Source organism: Garra rufa, chromosome 3, assembly GCF_049309525.1.
Source record: "Garra rufa chromosome 3, GarRuf1.0, whole genome shotgun sequence".
Classification (NCBI taxonomy): Eukaryota; Metazoa; Chordata; class Actinopteri; order Cypriniformes; family Cyprinidae; genus Garra; species Garra rufa.
Window position 1 is genome coordinate 10235325 of NC_133363.1, and position 17416 is coordinate 10252740.

The 17416-nt window shown below is 40.1% G+C and overlaps 1 protein-coding gene across 1 annotated transcript; it reads right to left on the reverse strand.

The window, feature by feature from the left end:
- Positions 1 to 260: 260 nt before the first annotated feature.
- Positions 261 to 13400, reverse strand: clec3a (C-type lectin domain family 3, member A). Its single transcript, XM_073837550.1, has 3 exons — positions 13268 to 13400; positions 13047 to 13133; positions 261 to 739 (listed from the first exon to the last, which is right to left on the reverse strand). The coding sequence occupies exons 1-3, from the start codon at positions 13371 to 13373 to the stop codon at positions 342 to 344; spliced, it is 591 nt and encodes a 196-aa protein (XP_073693651.1). The 5' UTR covers positions 13374 to 13400; the 3' UTR covers positions 261 to 341.
- Positions 13401 to 17416: the final 4016 nt, after the last annotated feature.

The window sequence follows — 17416 nt, forward strand, 5'->3', positions numbered from 1 at the left end:
TATATAATTATTTTTAAATAATTTACCTGAACAGATGACACAGTGCAAAATATTTAAAATTCTAAAACTTCGAAATTATCTGATTGTTAAAATCCAAAAAATAAAAAAATTTAAAATTTTGTATAAAAATTGTAGTACACCACACCATATTCAAAGAAAAACATCATATTATTGTTGCCTTGAAAAACAATCACTGTAAACCTGACAAAGTTTCTGTTTAGTGTTTCTCTACCGTTCAAATAAATAAAAGGAACACATCGTACATTACTGTTTATTTTTAATGACCAGCTTTAGGCTGTCTGTATCTTTAACAAGCATATTTATGTCATGTGTGATGCACATCACGGGATCAGATATTCACAGATGTATTTCTTCTGACTGCGACAGACCTCGTCGTGCCATTTTCCCTGTGCTGCCAGTGAGAGCGCGACACAGCTCTCTCTCTTGCCTCCGGTGGGCTCTCTCTTGGAACGATCCCAGTGGAAGAATGTGACAGGCAGGCTGTTCACGTCCACGTACTGACCTTCCTTCACTATGTCTGTTATGCCGATCCAGAAATCTTTGGATGCGGGTGAGCTGCGTTTGACATAGTCTGTGAGTTCGTCGTTTTGTTTGATGTCTCGAGGTATGGCCAGGGTCCCTCCCTGTGCGATGCAGTCCTCGTTGGCCTCATGGTAGTGCTTGGCCTCCTCAGAAACCAGGTAACACTTCCTGTGGGCTTTGATGCCACGCAGGCAAACTGAAATGTACACATAAACATTCACTCACGTCAACTGGTTTATAGCAGTTTCACAACATGCCTTACAATATGAATATGAATAATTAGTAGCAGAAATATTTCCATCTTTATTTACTAAGTACTATTTTTAAGCTAACAAGTACTTACAATGTTTATTTACATCTGTCCAACATTTACATCTGGCACAGTTTACCATAATATATAATGTATTGTAATAATGTAATAAATAATTTTATATTTTATATATGTATATGTATGTATTTATATATGATTTTGACATACCATTACCATTTTTGTAAATGTTAAATGTTTAAATGTTGAATTTATTCCTGTGATGGAAAGTTGAATTTTCAGTCCTAAGTCACACGATCCTTCAGAAATCATTTGATTATGCTATAATTTAAATAATTTCTTCTTATTATAAATGTTAAAAATAGTTGTAATGCTTAATACTTTAATAGAATCCATGATTTATGGAAGGATCAAAAGCATTTATTTGAAATATAATCTTTTGTAAGATTTAATATCTTAAAAACATCTTGAATTGATCAAAACTTTTATATTGTAAACGTACACTTTATGTTGTCTACAACAAGTTTTAACAAGTGAGAACTATGGTTACCGTCAGGGGCGCCGCTAGCAATTTTGGGCCCTATGACAAAATATGAGGTTGGGCCCCCCTACCATACAAAAGCAGATCTCTGGGGGCCCCTTAAAGGCGTGGGCCCTTAGAATTGTCCTAACTTACCCCCCCTTAGCGGCGCCCCTGGTTACCGTAGTACATTTTTTTAAGGGTCTGCCATATTGTTGGATGAATCCCAATCCAAGATTTCTCCCTGAAAGACATGTTGCTGTCCTCATCAGGTAGACTGCAGTGACAGAGAAGCTACTTCATTTTGCATAACAGTTATTATTATTAGTCATTCTCAATATTTGCCTATGTGAAAAAAGGAATACCTTCTTAGTATATGCCTTAACATACTTTTACAAATGGTACATTTTATGGAAATAATATAAGTGTGAATTAAATTTTATGTTTTTGGACACTTTATTGAATTTTTTTTTTTTTTTTTTTGTTAAATTAAATGAAAATGTACTATTGATTACATAATTAAATGCAAGTGCTTTTTTGACCCACCTTAAATGCAATTTTTTTTATTAAAACGTCCAAAAACTACTAGAACAGTGTTATTGTCACGTATGTGGTCTATCCTGTCATCATGAACTCTTGCACAACACATTCTGGACTTCATTCCCCACAAGACACTGCACCAATCACTGCACACACCTGCTCCTCGTTTCCCACTGCACTGATTGCTGCACACACCTGTTTCACATTGACTCTCATGTCTTTAAGCCTGCATTTGGATCCGAACGTCTGTCTCCCGAGTCCCCTACTGTGACAGTTATATATTTTGCTAACTTGTGTACTTACATTATCCCAAATGATTTAAAGAATGTTTAAATCCAGAGAAATAAGCAATGTTAACTAGTGTAATGTTGTACACCCTTGATTTTTTTATTTTGTAGAAAACATGGAAAACCCAAAGACACTTTAATATGTTGTGCATTAATTTAGACAGGTGACGAATGCACAGAGTAGCATTATAACAGAATTTTTAACACACTTAAATGTATCCAGTATAATAACCAGGAGTGCCAGGTTTTCACAACAAAACCCGCTCAAATGCTACTCAAAACTAGGTCAAAAGTAGCCCAATCGTGTTTCGAAGGGGGTCCTCCGGTAGGGTTCCTCTGGTAAAATTGGCATTCCAGGGGCTAAATATTACGTTATTGGGGTTGCTTCAACCCACAGACATGGAAAACAACCCACGGCAAAAGTATGCAAGTAGCCCAATTTCACAGGAAAACCGTGGACTTGGCAACACTAGTCTCAGCCTCAGAAGTCACGCCCACGGAACGTTGGCTAAACGTCTGATGCATATGGTACACTTAACTGGAAACACTTTGGCTGTATCCAAAATCGCCCCCTATACCCTCATTCACTATTCCCTACATTAGTCCACTCATTCAGTCCACTTGAAGGAGTGAGTGAAAACGAGTGAGTGAATTCGGACACTGAGTGCACCGGAAGGACTGCCGCTTTTGCATAGTATTGCTTACTGTTTAACAATCATTTAAAACGGACAGTTCGAGTAGTAATATTAAAGGATTTATCTTGAACTATGTCAAGCAGTTTACATATAAACCCTGGTTAAACAATTTAATAATCAATTTACAACGAATTTGTACCTGTGTTGTATGCTGTATTACGCAGTGGACAAGCGGATGGATGGATGATTCAGCTGCGGGCGCCATCGTCTGGCGAGACGTGGGAATTCAGTCGGCGCGCAACTCTCACAGTGCATTATGGGTTATCTCTAGCTGTTGAGCGTACATCGGTTGTACACTCGTTTTTGCGGTGCATTGTGGGATTGAATGAGTGCACTCGGGAACGTTCACTATGGTTTCGAACACCACTTAAAATGGCTGTCCCCTCAAATAGTGCACTATTTGAGGGTATAGGGGGCGATTTCGGATACAGCCTTCAGGAATGTCGAAGTCGTCATCTGATTAGTTGAATTTGACTGGAATTCCGGGAGGTTGATTTTCGGTCCGCCGGGAAACAAAGCGCAGACTGATTTACTCGGCGTTTTGCTAAAAGGTGCTTATGCAGACGCCATTGTTGTTATACACATTTGCGACGTTCGCGAACAAATTACTGACTTACTGCTTGTTCTCCTTCTTCTTCGTTATCTTTCAATGCTGGTTATTTCAATAACTGACTTGTTGCACGCCAGTCTGTTGTTGTGGGGGGCATTTCCACGCACCGAAACGTGACGCTGAACGAAACGAACTGTGATTGGTTGTTTGACATGTCGATCAAACGGTCTTATGGGCGGGCCTTGGCCAATGAAAGCTGCCATTAATTCCAGACCTTCAGCCGTCAGTCTGAAGGTCTGGCTATGCGAGACTATGGCAACACTGATGATAACAGCATTTTTCCTACATACGCATGACCAGAAGAAATGGAAGCGGTCGACTGTGGCATAATAAAAGCTCCGCTGCTTTCGAGGCGTGTATCCCGCTCGTCTTTATTAGCAATCTCTCCAGTGACCATGTTTCACTTCCACGACTTTCAGCCTCACCATGCTTCATACTACAGTGACCTTAGTAAGACTTTAATACATTTGCTCACCCAAGGACATGATTTCTGCCTGAGTCCCGACAGATTGCATCAGCTATGGGGATAAAGACGACAGCGTCATCAAACTATGTTTGTTTTAAATAAGTGCTCACTGGTGGCGAAAATATGTCCAAATATATATATATTGTGCCTTTAAAGTGCTCCTATTATGCAAGTTTAAAGGTTGTTAATATTGTTTTATAAGTCTCCTAAACCGGGTTTGCATGTATGCAAGGTAAAAAAAAAAAACACACTTTAGTTTTCTCCAAAAATAGATTTAATTTGACCTCATTTTTAAATGATTCGTAAACGACTCGTGCAAAGCAGTTCGAAGAATCAGTCTCTCTAAACCCCTCCTTTTCGTGAGCCCTCACTGCTGTGATTGGTCAGACGGTGCAGTCCTTTATGATTGGTCTAAGGAAACTAAAAGCCTATTGCCTATTGCCATAACTGAATGACAGCCCTGGAGACTCCTCAATACAATTGATTGTACTTTTTTTACAGTCTATGATTGTACCTTACCAATTCGAGCTGGAGTCTGATAATGAAACGGTTTAATTGGTTGATCGACAAGAAAATGACATTGTGTCTACACCGGACGTGAGCAGTGTGGTGCGACAAAATACAATAGAATCTATGATGCTGTCTACACTGGATGCGGCGCGACACGGCAAATCCCTGACAGTAAACTGTTGCCGTGTTCTATTTATGACGTGCTCACACAAGTTCAAATGATTTGCAAAGGTCGCTTTGTCGTATCGAGTGTAGACAGACGCAAGCATGACTGGAGAATACTTTAACTAGTTAGCGTGGACTACCCAGTGGCGTAGCGCAAACTACGTTGGCCCACCCGCAAGAGTGGAGGCGGGGCCCCTCACCGCATAATTAGATGGGGGATTCACCTTTTCATTCAAAATCGTGAATTAGTACTGTGGAATTTAATAGTATGTAATTATTTCGTATTTATTTATTAAGAACTTTTCACAAAAAAAAAAGAATAAAAGAAACACCAACAATAAAACAGCAATTATATTAACTTGTTAAAATGCAAGGGAGCACATGACGTCAAAATATTTTTCTATCTGCAGTATACAACAAAGATTCATGACGTTTAACATTCAATAAAGGTAATATATATTACCTTTAAAATCCTCCAAAGCGCCCCTTTCTCCTAGCATTTTTCTGCGCAAAGTCCTTGACAATGTCTGTTATGTCCATCTGACGCGCGTGCTGGCTTTCAATGCTGAGTATCGCAAGTTCAGTATTGCATTGAATTTTGCATTGAATTTTCGGTAGTTTTGCATTGAATTGCTCTTTTCGGTGTTGGTTAGTCTGTTTTTGAGCTCCGCTAACATATTTTCTTTTACTCATTTTCTAAACAGTTGCGGAAATTCTTAATCGTGATTGGATAACAAGGACAACGGATATGGGCATAATCGCCAAACACGGTAGGCTGCAATTACTACCAAAATAAAAGTCCTATACGTTCACGTTATAAAAACGCTTTAATTATTTATTCGGGCCCGTCCGCTACGCCACTGGGACTACCATGGAAAGTGCTCGCAATTTGCTTATGTAAGAGAACCAGGCTCAACTCTATGTTCTAAACTTAAACATTATATTAGGCATTACAACAACATAACTATAGAAGCGTGAGTTAGCCGGTTAGACAACATAATGTCACAGTTCTGTCTGTCATTGGTTTCACCCATTGTCTTCCCCTACCATTCTGTTGTCATTTGGTTTAGCCCTCGTCACCGTCATCTGTTCCACCTGTCCTTGTAATTATTAGTCATCTGTGTCACCTGTGTTTGATAATTAGTTTGCCTTTATAAGTCTGTCTTTGAGTTTAGTCTTTTGTCGGTCTTTAACGTGGAATGATGTGTGTGTAAGCCCTCTGTGTTCCTGCATGTTCCAGCCTTGTTCATCTTGGAGAATTCTATTAAATATATTGGTGATTGTTAATCTCGTCTATCGTCTCGTCTCGTCCTGCACACACCCGTGACAGAAAGACCGACCCAAAACAGTTCACGGCGTCTTCCCCTGCGTTTATTTTCCGTTTTTTTTGTATCAGTGTTTAGTTTTTTTTTTTTTTTTCCCCCGTCATGGATGATCCCGCCGTCCTCATCCTCCTCCTGAAGCAGGGGAACCGCTCTCTCGAGGACCACACCAGAGACTTCATATTCCTCGCCCCGTTAACGCACTACCCGGACAGTTGCCTATGCACGTTCTTCTGCGTCGGACTTAATGATAACATCAAGAGGCAGCTGTCCGGGGAGGGTCCTCGAGAGAGCCTCGCCGGTTACATCGAGTGGGTGCTGGTGTCCAGCAGAGCTTCGTTGACCGCGAAGGATGACACCAGCCCCACTCCAGACCCAGAACCCAGCCCAACATCACCCCGACAAGCGGAGTTGCAGCCCGAGCCCACCGACGATGGAGAGCCCGACCCGAGAGCGACAGAGCCAGAGCCGGACCCATCGGACCAGGTGCGAGAGCCGACTGCAACATACGCGACGGTGGAGTATGACGTGGAGCAAGAGAGGGCTACAGAGAGCCCTGCCCACTGCACCACCACTGAGGGTGAGCTTGGACTAAATTCTGGGGATTTAATAGACTTTTTCTCGGATCTCGTCGAAGATAACTCTGGTAACTTAATTGACTTTAATATGGAAATACCCGTCTGTCCTGTCTGCCCGGAATTCCCACCCACCCACCCTCTGTCATCCACTGCCATGTCTGTCTGGCCATCGCTGTCCCCTGACAGCCCCTCAGCTCACCCTCAGCCCACCACCTGTGCAGTGGGCTCGCCGCGGGACTGCCAGCTTCCATCGGCGTCTCGGCTGGAGGATCCCTCAGCTCCGCCTCCAGCCTCCGAGTCCAGGACTCCGCCTCGGCCCTTCGACCCCGCGGTTCCACCACGGCTCTCGACGCCCTCCTCTTCACCGTCGCCCGTCGATCCACCAGCTCCACCGGGCTCCATCGTCTTTCCGGCTCCGCCCTGGTCAGTCGTCACCCCATCGGCTCCTCAGGACTCTGCTCCTCCGGCTGTGCCTCGTCACGCCGTCCCACCGGCTCCTTGGGACTCCTCCTTCCTGCGGGCACAGCCTCCATCCTCTGTCGCTCCGGCTCCGCCGCGGATCTCCGGGACTCCGCCTCCGCCTCGGGCGCCAGAGCCTGTTCCACCTTGGCCCTCCGGATCCTCGGCGTCACCCCGGATCATCGGCTCTCCGTCTTCGCCTCGGGCTCCTTCTCCATCTGCTCCGCCTCTGTCGGTCGGCCCCATGGAGTCGGCACGCCTTCGTCCACCATGGTTCCTCCCTCCGTCGGCTCCACAGTGGGCCGTCATTATGGCTGTGGTCTGGGTCTGTTCCTCCTGCTTCAGGTCCCTCCTGTTTCCTCCCTGGCTCCTCCCACCTTCGTCGCCCCCCTGGACTCTGTTGACTTTGTTTGTTGTCCCCCTCCAGGGGTGCCGTCCTCCGCCAAAGCCTCCTCCCTCATGGACTGTTTTTCCGCCCCTCTCGTTTTTTCCACGGCGCGAGGACGCGCCTTTCCGGAGGGGGGCGTAATGTCACAGTTCTGTCTGTCATTGGTTTCACCCATTGTCTTCCCCTACCATTCTGTTGTCATTTGGTTTAGCCCTCGTCACCGTCATCTGTTCCACCTGTCCTTGTAATTATTAGTCATCTGTGTCACCTGTGTTTGATAATTAGTTTGCCTTTATAAGTCTGTCTTTGAGTTTAGTCTTTTGTCGGTCTTTAACGTGGAATGATGTGTGTGTAAGCCCTCTGTGTTCCTGCATGTTCCAGCCTTGTTCATCTTGGAGAATTCTATTAAATATATTGGTGATTGTTAATCTCGTCTATCGTCTCGTCTCGTCCTGCACACACCCGTGACACATAACATACACAACTACGTATTTTGAACGATCGCTAGAAAATACAATCATCAATTATTAATCATACTTCCAGGTAGAGGTTCAGAGAAGCAAGCCTCTGATAAACTGGGCACTGATCCATCTTTTAAGAGCAAGCGTTTGGTGAATCCTGTGTTGTACTCCCCGAGTTTGTAAAAGCAGTCGTCAGTAAAATGAAGGGAACACAGGATTGGAATTGTAGATTCATCTTTTGGAAGTGATTTTAAAACAAATTTACTCTCACAGCATAGACTAAAGCGTCTTCTCAACACGATGTTAACCACATGGAAATGTTACTGTATTTGTGGACGGGCAAGTTGTTCGCGACGGAGAATGCGGGCGGACGTTATGCAAATGTGTTACTTCGTGACGTGTCGCCGTAACAGAAAAAGATTTGAATTCCTGACGACTCGTTTCAGCAAAAGTGATCCGACTCTTTTTTTGATAGATAATAACTTTATTTATCGTGCACTTTCTGCTTCACAACTTTGCAGGTAGTTTATGTTCACATACAGCTACATGACACACAGCATGAAAGGTCATTTTTGAAAAAGCATAATAAGAGCACTTTAAGTAGGACTTAAGTACATCTTTATATGTAATTTCATAATTAAGTTGAGAAAGCTTATTCCTCTTCTTTTGAGCCAAAATTTGAACACTAAGGCCGTGTTCACACTTGGCGTCTTTTTTGACAAGAAAAAGTTGACTAGGGCGTTTTTTTAGTAAAAAAAAAAAAAGCTGACAGCGTTCTGTTACAAAAAGCAGCCGAGTGCGTCTTCTGTTGCTATAACAACAGCTGCAACAGTAGCGTAGTGCTGTGTGGTGAAGAAATGTCGAGAAAGAGCCTCTTTGTGATGTATATTATGATAGAGTTGTTTACTCATATCATACAACTACTTGTGCTCCGAAACTAGTTTATCTACCGGCAACTTCTCCATTTTTTCTTGTTGTTTTTGTTGTTATGGAAACGATAGGTCCCGCTACTCGCTTGTCATTGGTCAGCTGTCAAAAAAGCGCTTGACGTAGGGCGTTTTCTTCAAAAAAAGTTCAACTTTTTTCAACTTAAAAAGACGCTCTGAGCTGCAAAAAAAGACGCCGGCGGTGGCGTTTAAAAAAAGCGCTAGGGCTTTTTTGAAAAGACGGTTTACTCCATAGGATTAGAATGTAAAACAGACGCTGGCAGTTTGAAAAAGGACGGCAAGTGTGAACACGGCCTTACTCCTTCTCTACAGCTTTAAAGCTGGTGTCAAACAGGGTGTTCTATATCTTTTATAGCTGATGCAACTTACAGTTTTCTTAAATCAGACTCTCCAACCCACCAAAAATGCCATAAACTTTCAATGAGGGGGTGAAAACTTTTTATACAATGAGATTTATGGTGTATAAGCTGTCTATTGCTATAGCAGAGCTTAACAACTCTCTACTAAAAAAACAGCTAAAACCACCCTAAGCTGGTTAGCTATGTTGGCTGGTCTCCCAGGCTGGGTTTGAAGTGATTTTGCCCACTTTTTAGCTAGTCAGGTTGATCTTAGCTGGTCAACCTGGGAAAAAAACAGCTATTTTCAGTAACCATCTAGGCAACCAGTGTCAGGATTATGTCTGTGTTTTGTTCTGTTCTGTTCTGTTTTCCCAGTGTTTTTCCCCCTCTGTTTCTAGTTTATATGGTTTAATCCTTGTTCTCCCCCTTTGGTTTAGTCTTATTTGGTTTAGTCTATGCCCATATTTGTATTTCCCCCTCGTCATCTTGTTATCTTGTTTGTTACCACGCCTTGTTTTCTGTGTATTTAAGTCTGTGTCTGATCACGCCCAGCTGTCCGTCGTTGATGTTACATATCCTCGGTTTATGTTCCTGGTTTTTGTTTGTTTGTATCATTTTCAGTGTTTTGTTTAATAAACTTTGTTCATATTCATTTATTCCGGTTCTCCTCCTCCATCTCCACTCCTCAACCCCGCCTGACTGTGACAACCAGGTGGTTAGCTTTTTTTTTTTACCGAATTAACTGGCTTTAGCTGGTTGTTAGATATTTTTGCTAAATGAGCTTGTTTTAGCTGGTGTTTAGCTGGCTTTTTGCTAGATCAGCTGGTTTTAGCTGTTTTTAGCCTTTTTTTACTGAATCAGATGGTTTTAGCTGGTGTCAAGCTGTTTTTTTACTAAATCAGCAGGTTTTACTATGTTTTTTAAACATGATTAGCATGTTGCTAGCATGTTTTTAACGTGACTTAACGTTGCTAACATGAATGAAAATATCCAGCCATGTTTGTAACATGATTAGCATGTTGTTAGCATGTTTCTAGCATGATTTAACATTAGGTAATGCTACCATGGATGAAATAAGTAAACCAGCATGCTAATCATACCAAAACATGCTAACAACATGCTAATCGTGCTAAGAACATGATAGCAACATGCTAATCGTGCTAAGAACATGATAGCAACATGCTAATCGTGCTAAGAACATGCTAACAACATGCTAATCGTGCTAAGAACATGATAGCAACATGCTAATCATGCTAGAAACAGGCCAGTAACATGCTACCCTGCTGAAAAAAACAGCTAAAACCAGCCTAGGCTGGTTGGCTGGTATTGGCTGGTTTAAGCTGGAAGTAGCTGGTTTTAGCTGGTCTCCCAGCCTGGCCAGGCTGGTCAGGCTGGTTTTAGCTGGTGGTTTTCCAGCCTGACCAACTACGACTGGTCAGGCTGGAAAAAAGGCCAAAACCCCTCTAAAACCAGCCTGCCAACCAGCTATGACCAGCTAAAACCAGCCAACCAGCCTAGGCTGGTTTTAGCTGTTTTTTTCACCAGGGTAATTATGTTAAAACATGATAACAACAAGCTAGGAACATGCTAATCATGTTAAAAACATGCTTGCAACATGTACAAAACGTTAATCACGCTAAGAAATGCTAATTATGCTAAGAACATACTAGCAATATGGTAGTGACATGATAATCATGCTGAAAACATGCTGCTAACATGCTAATTATTCAAGAAACATGTTAGCAACATGCTAATTGTGCTAAAACATGTCAACAAAAATGCTAGAAACACACTAACAACATTCTAGGAACATGCCATTAGTGGTGACATGTTAACAACATGTTAATCATGCTAAAAAATGTTAATCACACTAGAAACATGCTAATCATGTTAAAACATGCTAGCAAAATGCTAATAAGGCTATAAACATTCTAATAACAAGCTATGGACATGCTAAACATTCTTAAAACAACATGCTAATTATGTTTGAAATTATATGTCAATTGTGTTAAAACATACTAATAATGCTAAAACCATGTTAGCAAAATGCTAATCATGTTAAAACATGTTAGAAACATGCTAACAACAATCTAGGACCATGTTAAGCATGTTAACAACATGTTAGCAACATGCCAATCATGGTAAAAACAAGCTAACAACATGTTAATCATGTTAAAAATGATAGCAAAATGTTAATAATGTTAAAAACATGCTAACAACAACATAAGAACTTTTTTATTGTGTTAATAACATGCTAACAACAGGCTAATCATGTTAAAACAAGATAACAACATGCTAATCATGTTTGAAGCATGCTAGCAATGTGTTAATTGTGCTAAAAACATGTTAACAACATATTCATGCAAAAATGCTAATCATACTATAAACATGCTAATTATGCTAAAACATGCTAGCAAAATGCTAATAATGCTAAGAACATGTTAATCATGTTAATACATGCTAATAACATGCTAATCATGTTTGAAACATGCTAGCAACATGCTACTTTGACAAAAACATGCTAGCAGCATGCTAATTATGCTAACAACTTGATATTCATGTTAAAACATGTTAGAAATATGCTAAAAACAATCTAGGATCTAGGATCATGATAATCACGTTAACAACATGTTAGCAACATGCTAATCATGTTTGAAACATGTTAACAGCATGTTAATTGTGCTAAAACATGCTAACAGCATGCTTATCAAGCTAACAATATGCTACTTATGCTAAAACATGCTAGCAACATGCTAATCATGTTAGAAACATGCTAACAACATGTTATCAATATGCTAACCATGCTAACAACATGTCTATCATGTTAAACACGATAACAACATATTAATCATGTTAGAAACATGTTAACAACACGCTAACCATGCTATCAGCATGATAACAACATGCTAATCATGTTTGAAGCATGCTAGCAATGTGTTAATTGTGCTAAAAACATGTTAACAACATAATCGTGCAAAAATGCTAATCATACTATAAACATGCTAATTATGCTAAAACATGCTAGCAAAATGCTAATAATGCTAAGAACATGTTAATCATGCTAATACATGCTAATAACATGCTAATCATGTTTGAAACATGCTAGCAACATGCTACTTTGACAAAAACATGCTAGCAGCATGCTAATTATGATAACAACTTGATATTCATGTTAAAACATGTTAGAAATATGCTAAAAACAATCTAGGATCATGATAATCACGTTAACAACATGTTAGCAACATGCTAATCATGTTTGAAACATGCTAAAAGGCAAAAGCCCAGCTAACAACTTTTTGGTTCCCAGAACGTTCTGGGAACGTTAGTTTTTAGTTCCCAGAATGTTCCCAAGAATGTTCCCTATTGGTTAGCCAGGAAAGTTTTCTTTACGTAAATAGAACGTTCCCTTTAGGTTAGAAGAACGTTCTGGGAACCTACTGGGAACGTTCCGGGTACGTTCCGGGTACGTTCTTAGAACAGTGTGGGAACGTTCCCAGTAGGTTCCCAGAACGTTCTTTATAGGCTATTAAAAAGAGAACCTACAGGGAACATTCTGAGAACGTTCTCATTTGGTTCCCGAAAAAATAACCAAATGGGAACCATATGGGAATGTTAGGGGAATGTTCTGTGTTTGCTGGGAGTAAAACTTTTAATTAGACATTAGAACAAAGTGCACTTTCTAAAAAAATGTTTTTAAGTGGCATTATATTCCGTTATTATTATACTGCGTGCACATACAGTTTTATAAAAACAATTACATCTAAGAATTAAAGTATACTACAAGTGCACATTTAATACAGTTAAGCAGACTTCTTTTTCACAGAAACACTTCTACGGACACAACAATCTCATTTGATAACATGGGTGCCAAAAAATATACACTGATGCCGCATAATATTCAAATAATGATCTGCAACATAAACATGGAGAATAAACCATTACTGTTTACCTGTTTGCAGCGCCTGCATCTCTTTCAGGGAATTGACTTCTTGCCACAACTTGTCAATCTGCGTCCTCATGTCATCATCTTCTGTCGCTGTATCTCAGCAGAAACACGACACATTAAGGTCAGATCGAATCAAAATATTCAATACATTACAAAAGCTTGATTCTATCTGAAGGGTCTCGCCGCAGTTGAGGATAAACATACGGTACGGACTCAAAAGTTACCTCTCTGTCGAGTTGGAACTGCTTTTTTTGAGCGAGAGGGCTGGCCATATCCAGACTGGAGAACACTGAAGCAGATCACTAACAGCAGAAGTCGAGACCGTGCCATGGTCACAGATGAGAAGTCAGAAATACAGACGAGCTGCACAAATCACTGAGAGAAATGTGGACAAGTCTTACAGTTTTCTCCCCTCTTTACTCTCAGGCTATTGGCTGGACATTCAGTGTTTTTGTGTACCTAAAGGGAATTGAAAGACCTGCAGTAATATCACAACAACCATTCCCCTGTTTTCAGCCATTCATAAATATTTACTTGGAAAGTGCATGAAATTCATTTGGGAGTTTTTCCATTCATAGCCCAACAAGAAAATTCATTCATTACTACACCTTATGTGTGGCATGGATTTGAAAACTCAAGTTAATTAAATTATATTTCACTTACTCAGTCCTTTTAAAATAAATTCCTTGCTTTTGACCAGCTTGTTTTGAAATATGAAAAGCAGATTTTGAATAAAAAAAGAAAAAAACTGAACTTCAAACAGACAGAAACTGATTCAACCCGAGTATATTTTATTATATTTACATTTAGCATTCATTTGAAACATTTAAAATATAAATATGTAGTACATTTTAAATTATTCATGTTTATTATATCAAACTACTTAATATAAAATGTAATATATAATATGTGACCCTGGACCACAAAACCAGTCATAAGGTTAAATTTTACAAAACTGAGATGTATACATCATATGAAAGCTCGATAAATAAGCTTTCTATTAATGTATGGTTTATTAGGATAGGACAATATTTGGTCGAGATACATGTATTTTAAAATCTGGAATCTAAGGGTGCAAAAAAATCAAAATACTGAGAAAATCAACTTTAAAGTTGTCCAAATTAGGTTCTTAACAATGCATATTACTAATCAAAAATTACATTTTGATATATTTACAGTAGGAATTTTACAAAAAATCTTAATGGAACATGATCTTTACTTAATTTCCTAATGATTTTTGGCATAAAAGAAAAATCAAAAATTTTGATCCATGCTATGTATTTTTGGCTATTGCTACAAATATACCCCAGCGACTTAAGACTGGTTTTGTGGTCCAGGGTCACATATATCTGTAAAATATTTAAAATAAAAATGTTAAGTTGGTTTACTTCATATTAAATTCTTTTATTTACATTTTTTTATTTTAAAATTCTAATTTGTTTCAACCAGAAATGTTGATTAGATAATTAAATTAAAAATTGAAGTCATCCAAAATATTTCAAATACATTTTTAAAATTTGTTATATTTTTTTCTTTAGTTGATTAGATCGGGTAAAGGGTAAAGGGAAGAGGCGAGGACTCATTGATGCAGGGTATGGGCTTTATTGGAAAATAAAATAAACAAAACAACCAAAACTACCCCGAGGGGGGAAAAACAGGACAAGGCTTGGCTTGGCAGGAACAAGGTAGAACAGGACACATTCAGGGAAATACGTTAAAGGGATAGTTCACCCAAAAATGAAAATTTGATGTTTATCTGCTTACCCCCAATACATCCAAGATGTAGGTTACTTTGTTTCCTCAGAAAAACACAAACGAAGATTTTTAACGAAAACCGGTGCAGTCTGCCAGCCTTATCATGGCAGTGGATGGGCACCAAACCTTTAAAAGTAAACAAAAACATGCACAGACAAATCCAAATCACTCCCTGTGGCTCGTGATGATACATTGATGTCTTAAGACACGAAACGATCGATTTTTGTGAGAAACTGAACAGTATTTATATCATTTTTTACCTTTGATACACAGCCACGTCCATCTGTCATGAGCACGAGTTTGGCATCAGTCACGTCACATGAGCACGCGCTTCTGTTGTAGAATACGCAAAAGCCGTAAGGGGAAATCAGTGAAAAGTCCCGGATGAGTTTGCGCAAACTAATGTAATCTTTTAGCTTTAAATCGGTTTAAACAATCACGATACGCGCAAGTAATTACCATTGTGAATAGCCGCTATACCCACAATCTCTCTGCTCTGTGTAAACAATGAGTGTCGTATTCATGCGACAGATCGCTTCTGGCGTTTGCGTATTCTACAACAGAGCGCGTGCTCATGTGACGTGACTGATGACAAACTCGTGCTCAGGAGAGATGGACGTGGCTGTGTATCAAAGGTAAAAAATGATATAAATACTGGCAACAATTAAAGACTTTTTATTTCTCATATTAAAATTGGCTGCCAATATGCAATCAATACAACTATTTAAAATTCAACATTTGGAGAATACAACATATAACATACAAGGCCATAACCAGGGTTTGAAAATTAGTGAGGTGTTAAGAATTGTGCTATAATAACACCCACAAATGCACTACATATAGCCTAAACTTCAAAATAGACAGACATGTAGATGATTGTGAAAGATTTTTTATTCAGTATAATGTTTTACATGGAAAGTTCGTTTTTTTTAGCTGAGGGAATTTTTATTTTATAACAAGTTATAAAAATAACGTTAGAATAATGACACTGACATAAAACTAACGTTCAACTTTCCACTTTATAAACGTCCCAAAGTGTCACACTAAATTGGACAAACGAGTCAAAAAACACGTATAATAGGTGGATCTGGCAACAAACGGAGGCCGCTGCACCCGCGCTCTCACTCAACGCGTTCTCAAGCCCCTTTCACTGCGCTAGCTTCTCGCAGCAAACACTCATGTGATATGAGGTGGTTTAAACGGCTAAATAATCATTCAAAGAGCTTGACATTTTATTTTTGAATATAAAAAATGCCCGAGGTCCGGACCTCGGTGACCTCATAGCTGGCTACGGCCGTGATAACATAAACAATGCACCATTTAATAACACACATCACTTGTATTGAAATTTTGCTCGCTTCTCTTTTAAGCAGGCAAAGTGATCAATTACCCTCTCATTAAAATCAGGCATGTTCCTGACAAGTTCCCTCTCCATTGAAAGCATGGCCGATGCATTCAGACGTCTCGCTACGCGTGCGTGCTGTACATCTTCGAGCACGCATCAGTGCGTATTACGAAATCACGTTGGGGCGAGCCCTCCCGGTGCCCATTGAAATGCATTGTAGGGTTCAAAATTTGAAAAAAAAAAATCTCACAATATAACTCTATGAGACCGGCTGGGGCGATTTTCAATCTGACTGAGATCGCCCCAAGGGGGCGGGGTTTTAGGTTGGAAAGTGACATTCAGGCTGTTGATTGTACCGTAATATGCAGACTAGGACTAGCAAAATAAGAGTCTTTTTCTCCTCTCTTTTTTCGTGTGGCTCAAGGAGGGCGATGCACTATCGCCCACCATGGGCCAGCCGCCCCTGGGTTGTACACTCGTTTTTGCGGTGCATTGTGGGATTGAATGAGTGCACTCGGGAATGTCCACTATGGTTTCGAACACCACTTAAAATGGCTGTCCCCTCAAATAGTGCCCTATTTGAGGGTATAGGGGGCGATTTCGGATACAGCCAAGGAGAATAAGTAGGGAGCAAATGAGGCAGGTAACGAGGGAAACACAGGTGGGGCAAATTAACCAATAATCAGGAAACAAGATGGGTGAACACGACAGAACATGGAGTATGAATGTCCAAACCCCGACACGATACCGAAACTCAACAAGACATGAGTGCCGGGATCCGAACGCCACACTCCAACAAGAAACAAGGCACGCAGACAACATGAAAACAAGACATGATGGCGGGAGTGTCAGGGCTCTGTCACAAAACCACAAGAAAACTAGACCGAAGTGACAGAACCCTGACAGTTTTAACCTGAAATGTTGATAAATAATATTATTTTTACTTAGTTTAATTTATTTATTTTATTGAAAGACCTGTATATTTTAAATCATAAAGATCAATTACACCAAGTATTAAACAACTCTCTTGCTCATAAACACGTTTTAAGGACATGAATAGCTGCACATTGATTTTATTTGAGTTAGAGACAGAGGGGCTGTTCAGGGAAGGAAGTCCAGTTCAGAGCTCAGTGTTCTCAGCTAATTTTAGAGTGTGATGCTGTGAGATGGAGTGCAGAGACGAGTGCAAAAAAGAGCAAACAGCCCAGAGGGAATATCTTTTACTGCGTGTCTTTGAAACACATGACATGTGCCCTGCAGATCATTTAGACTC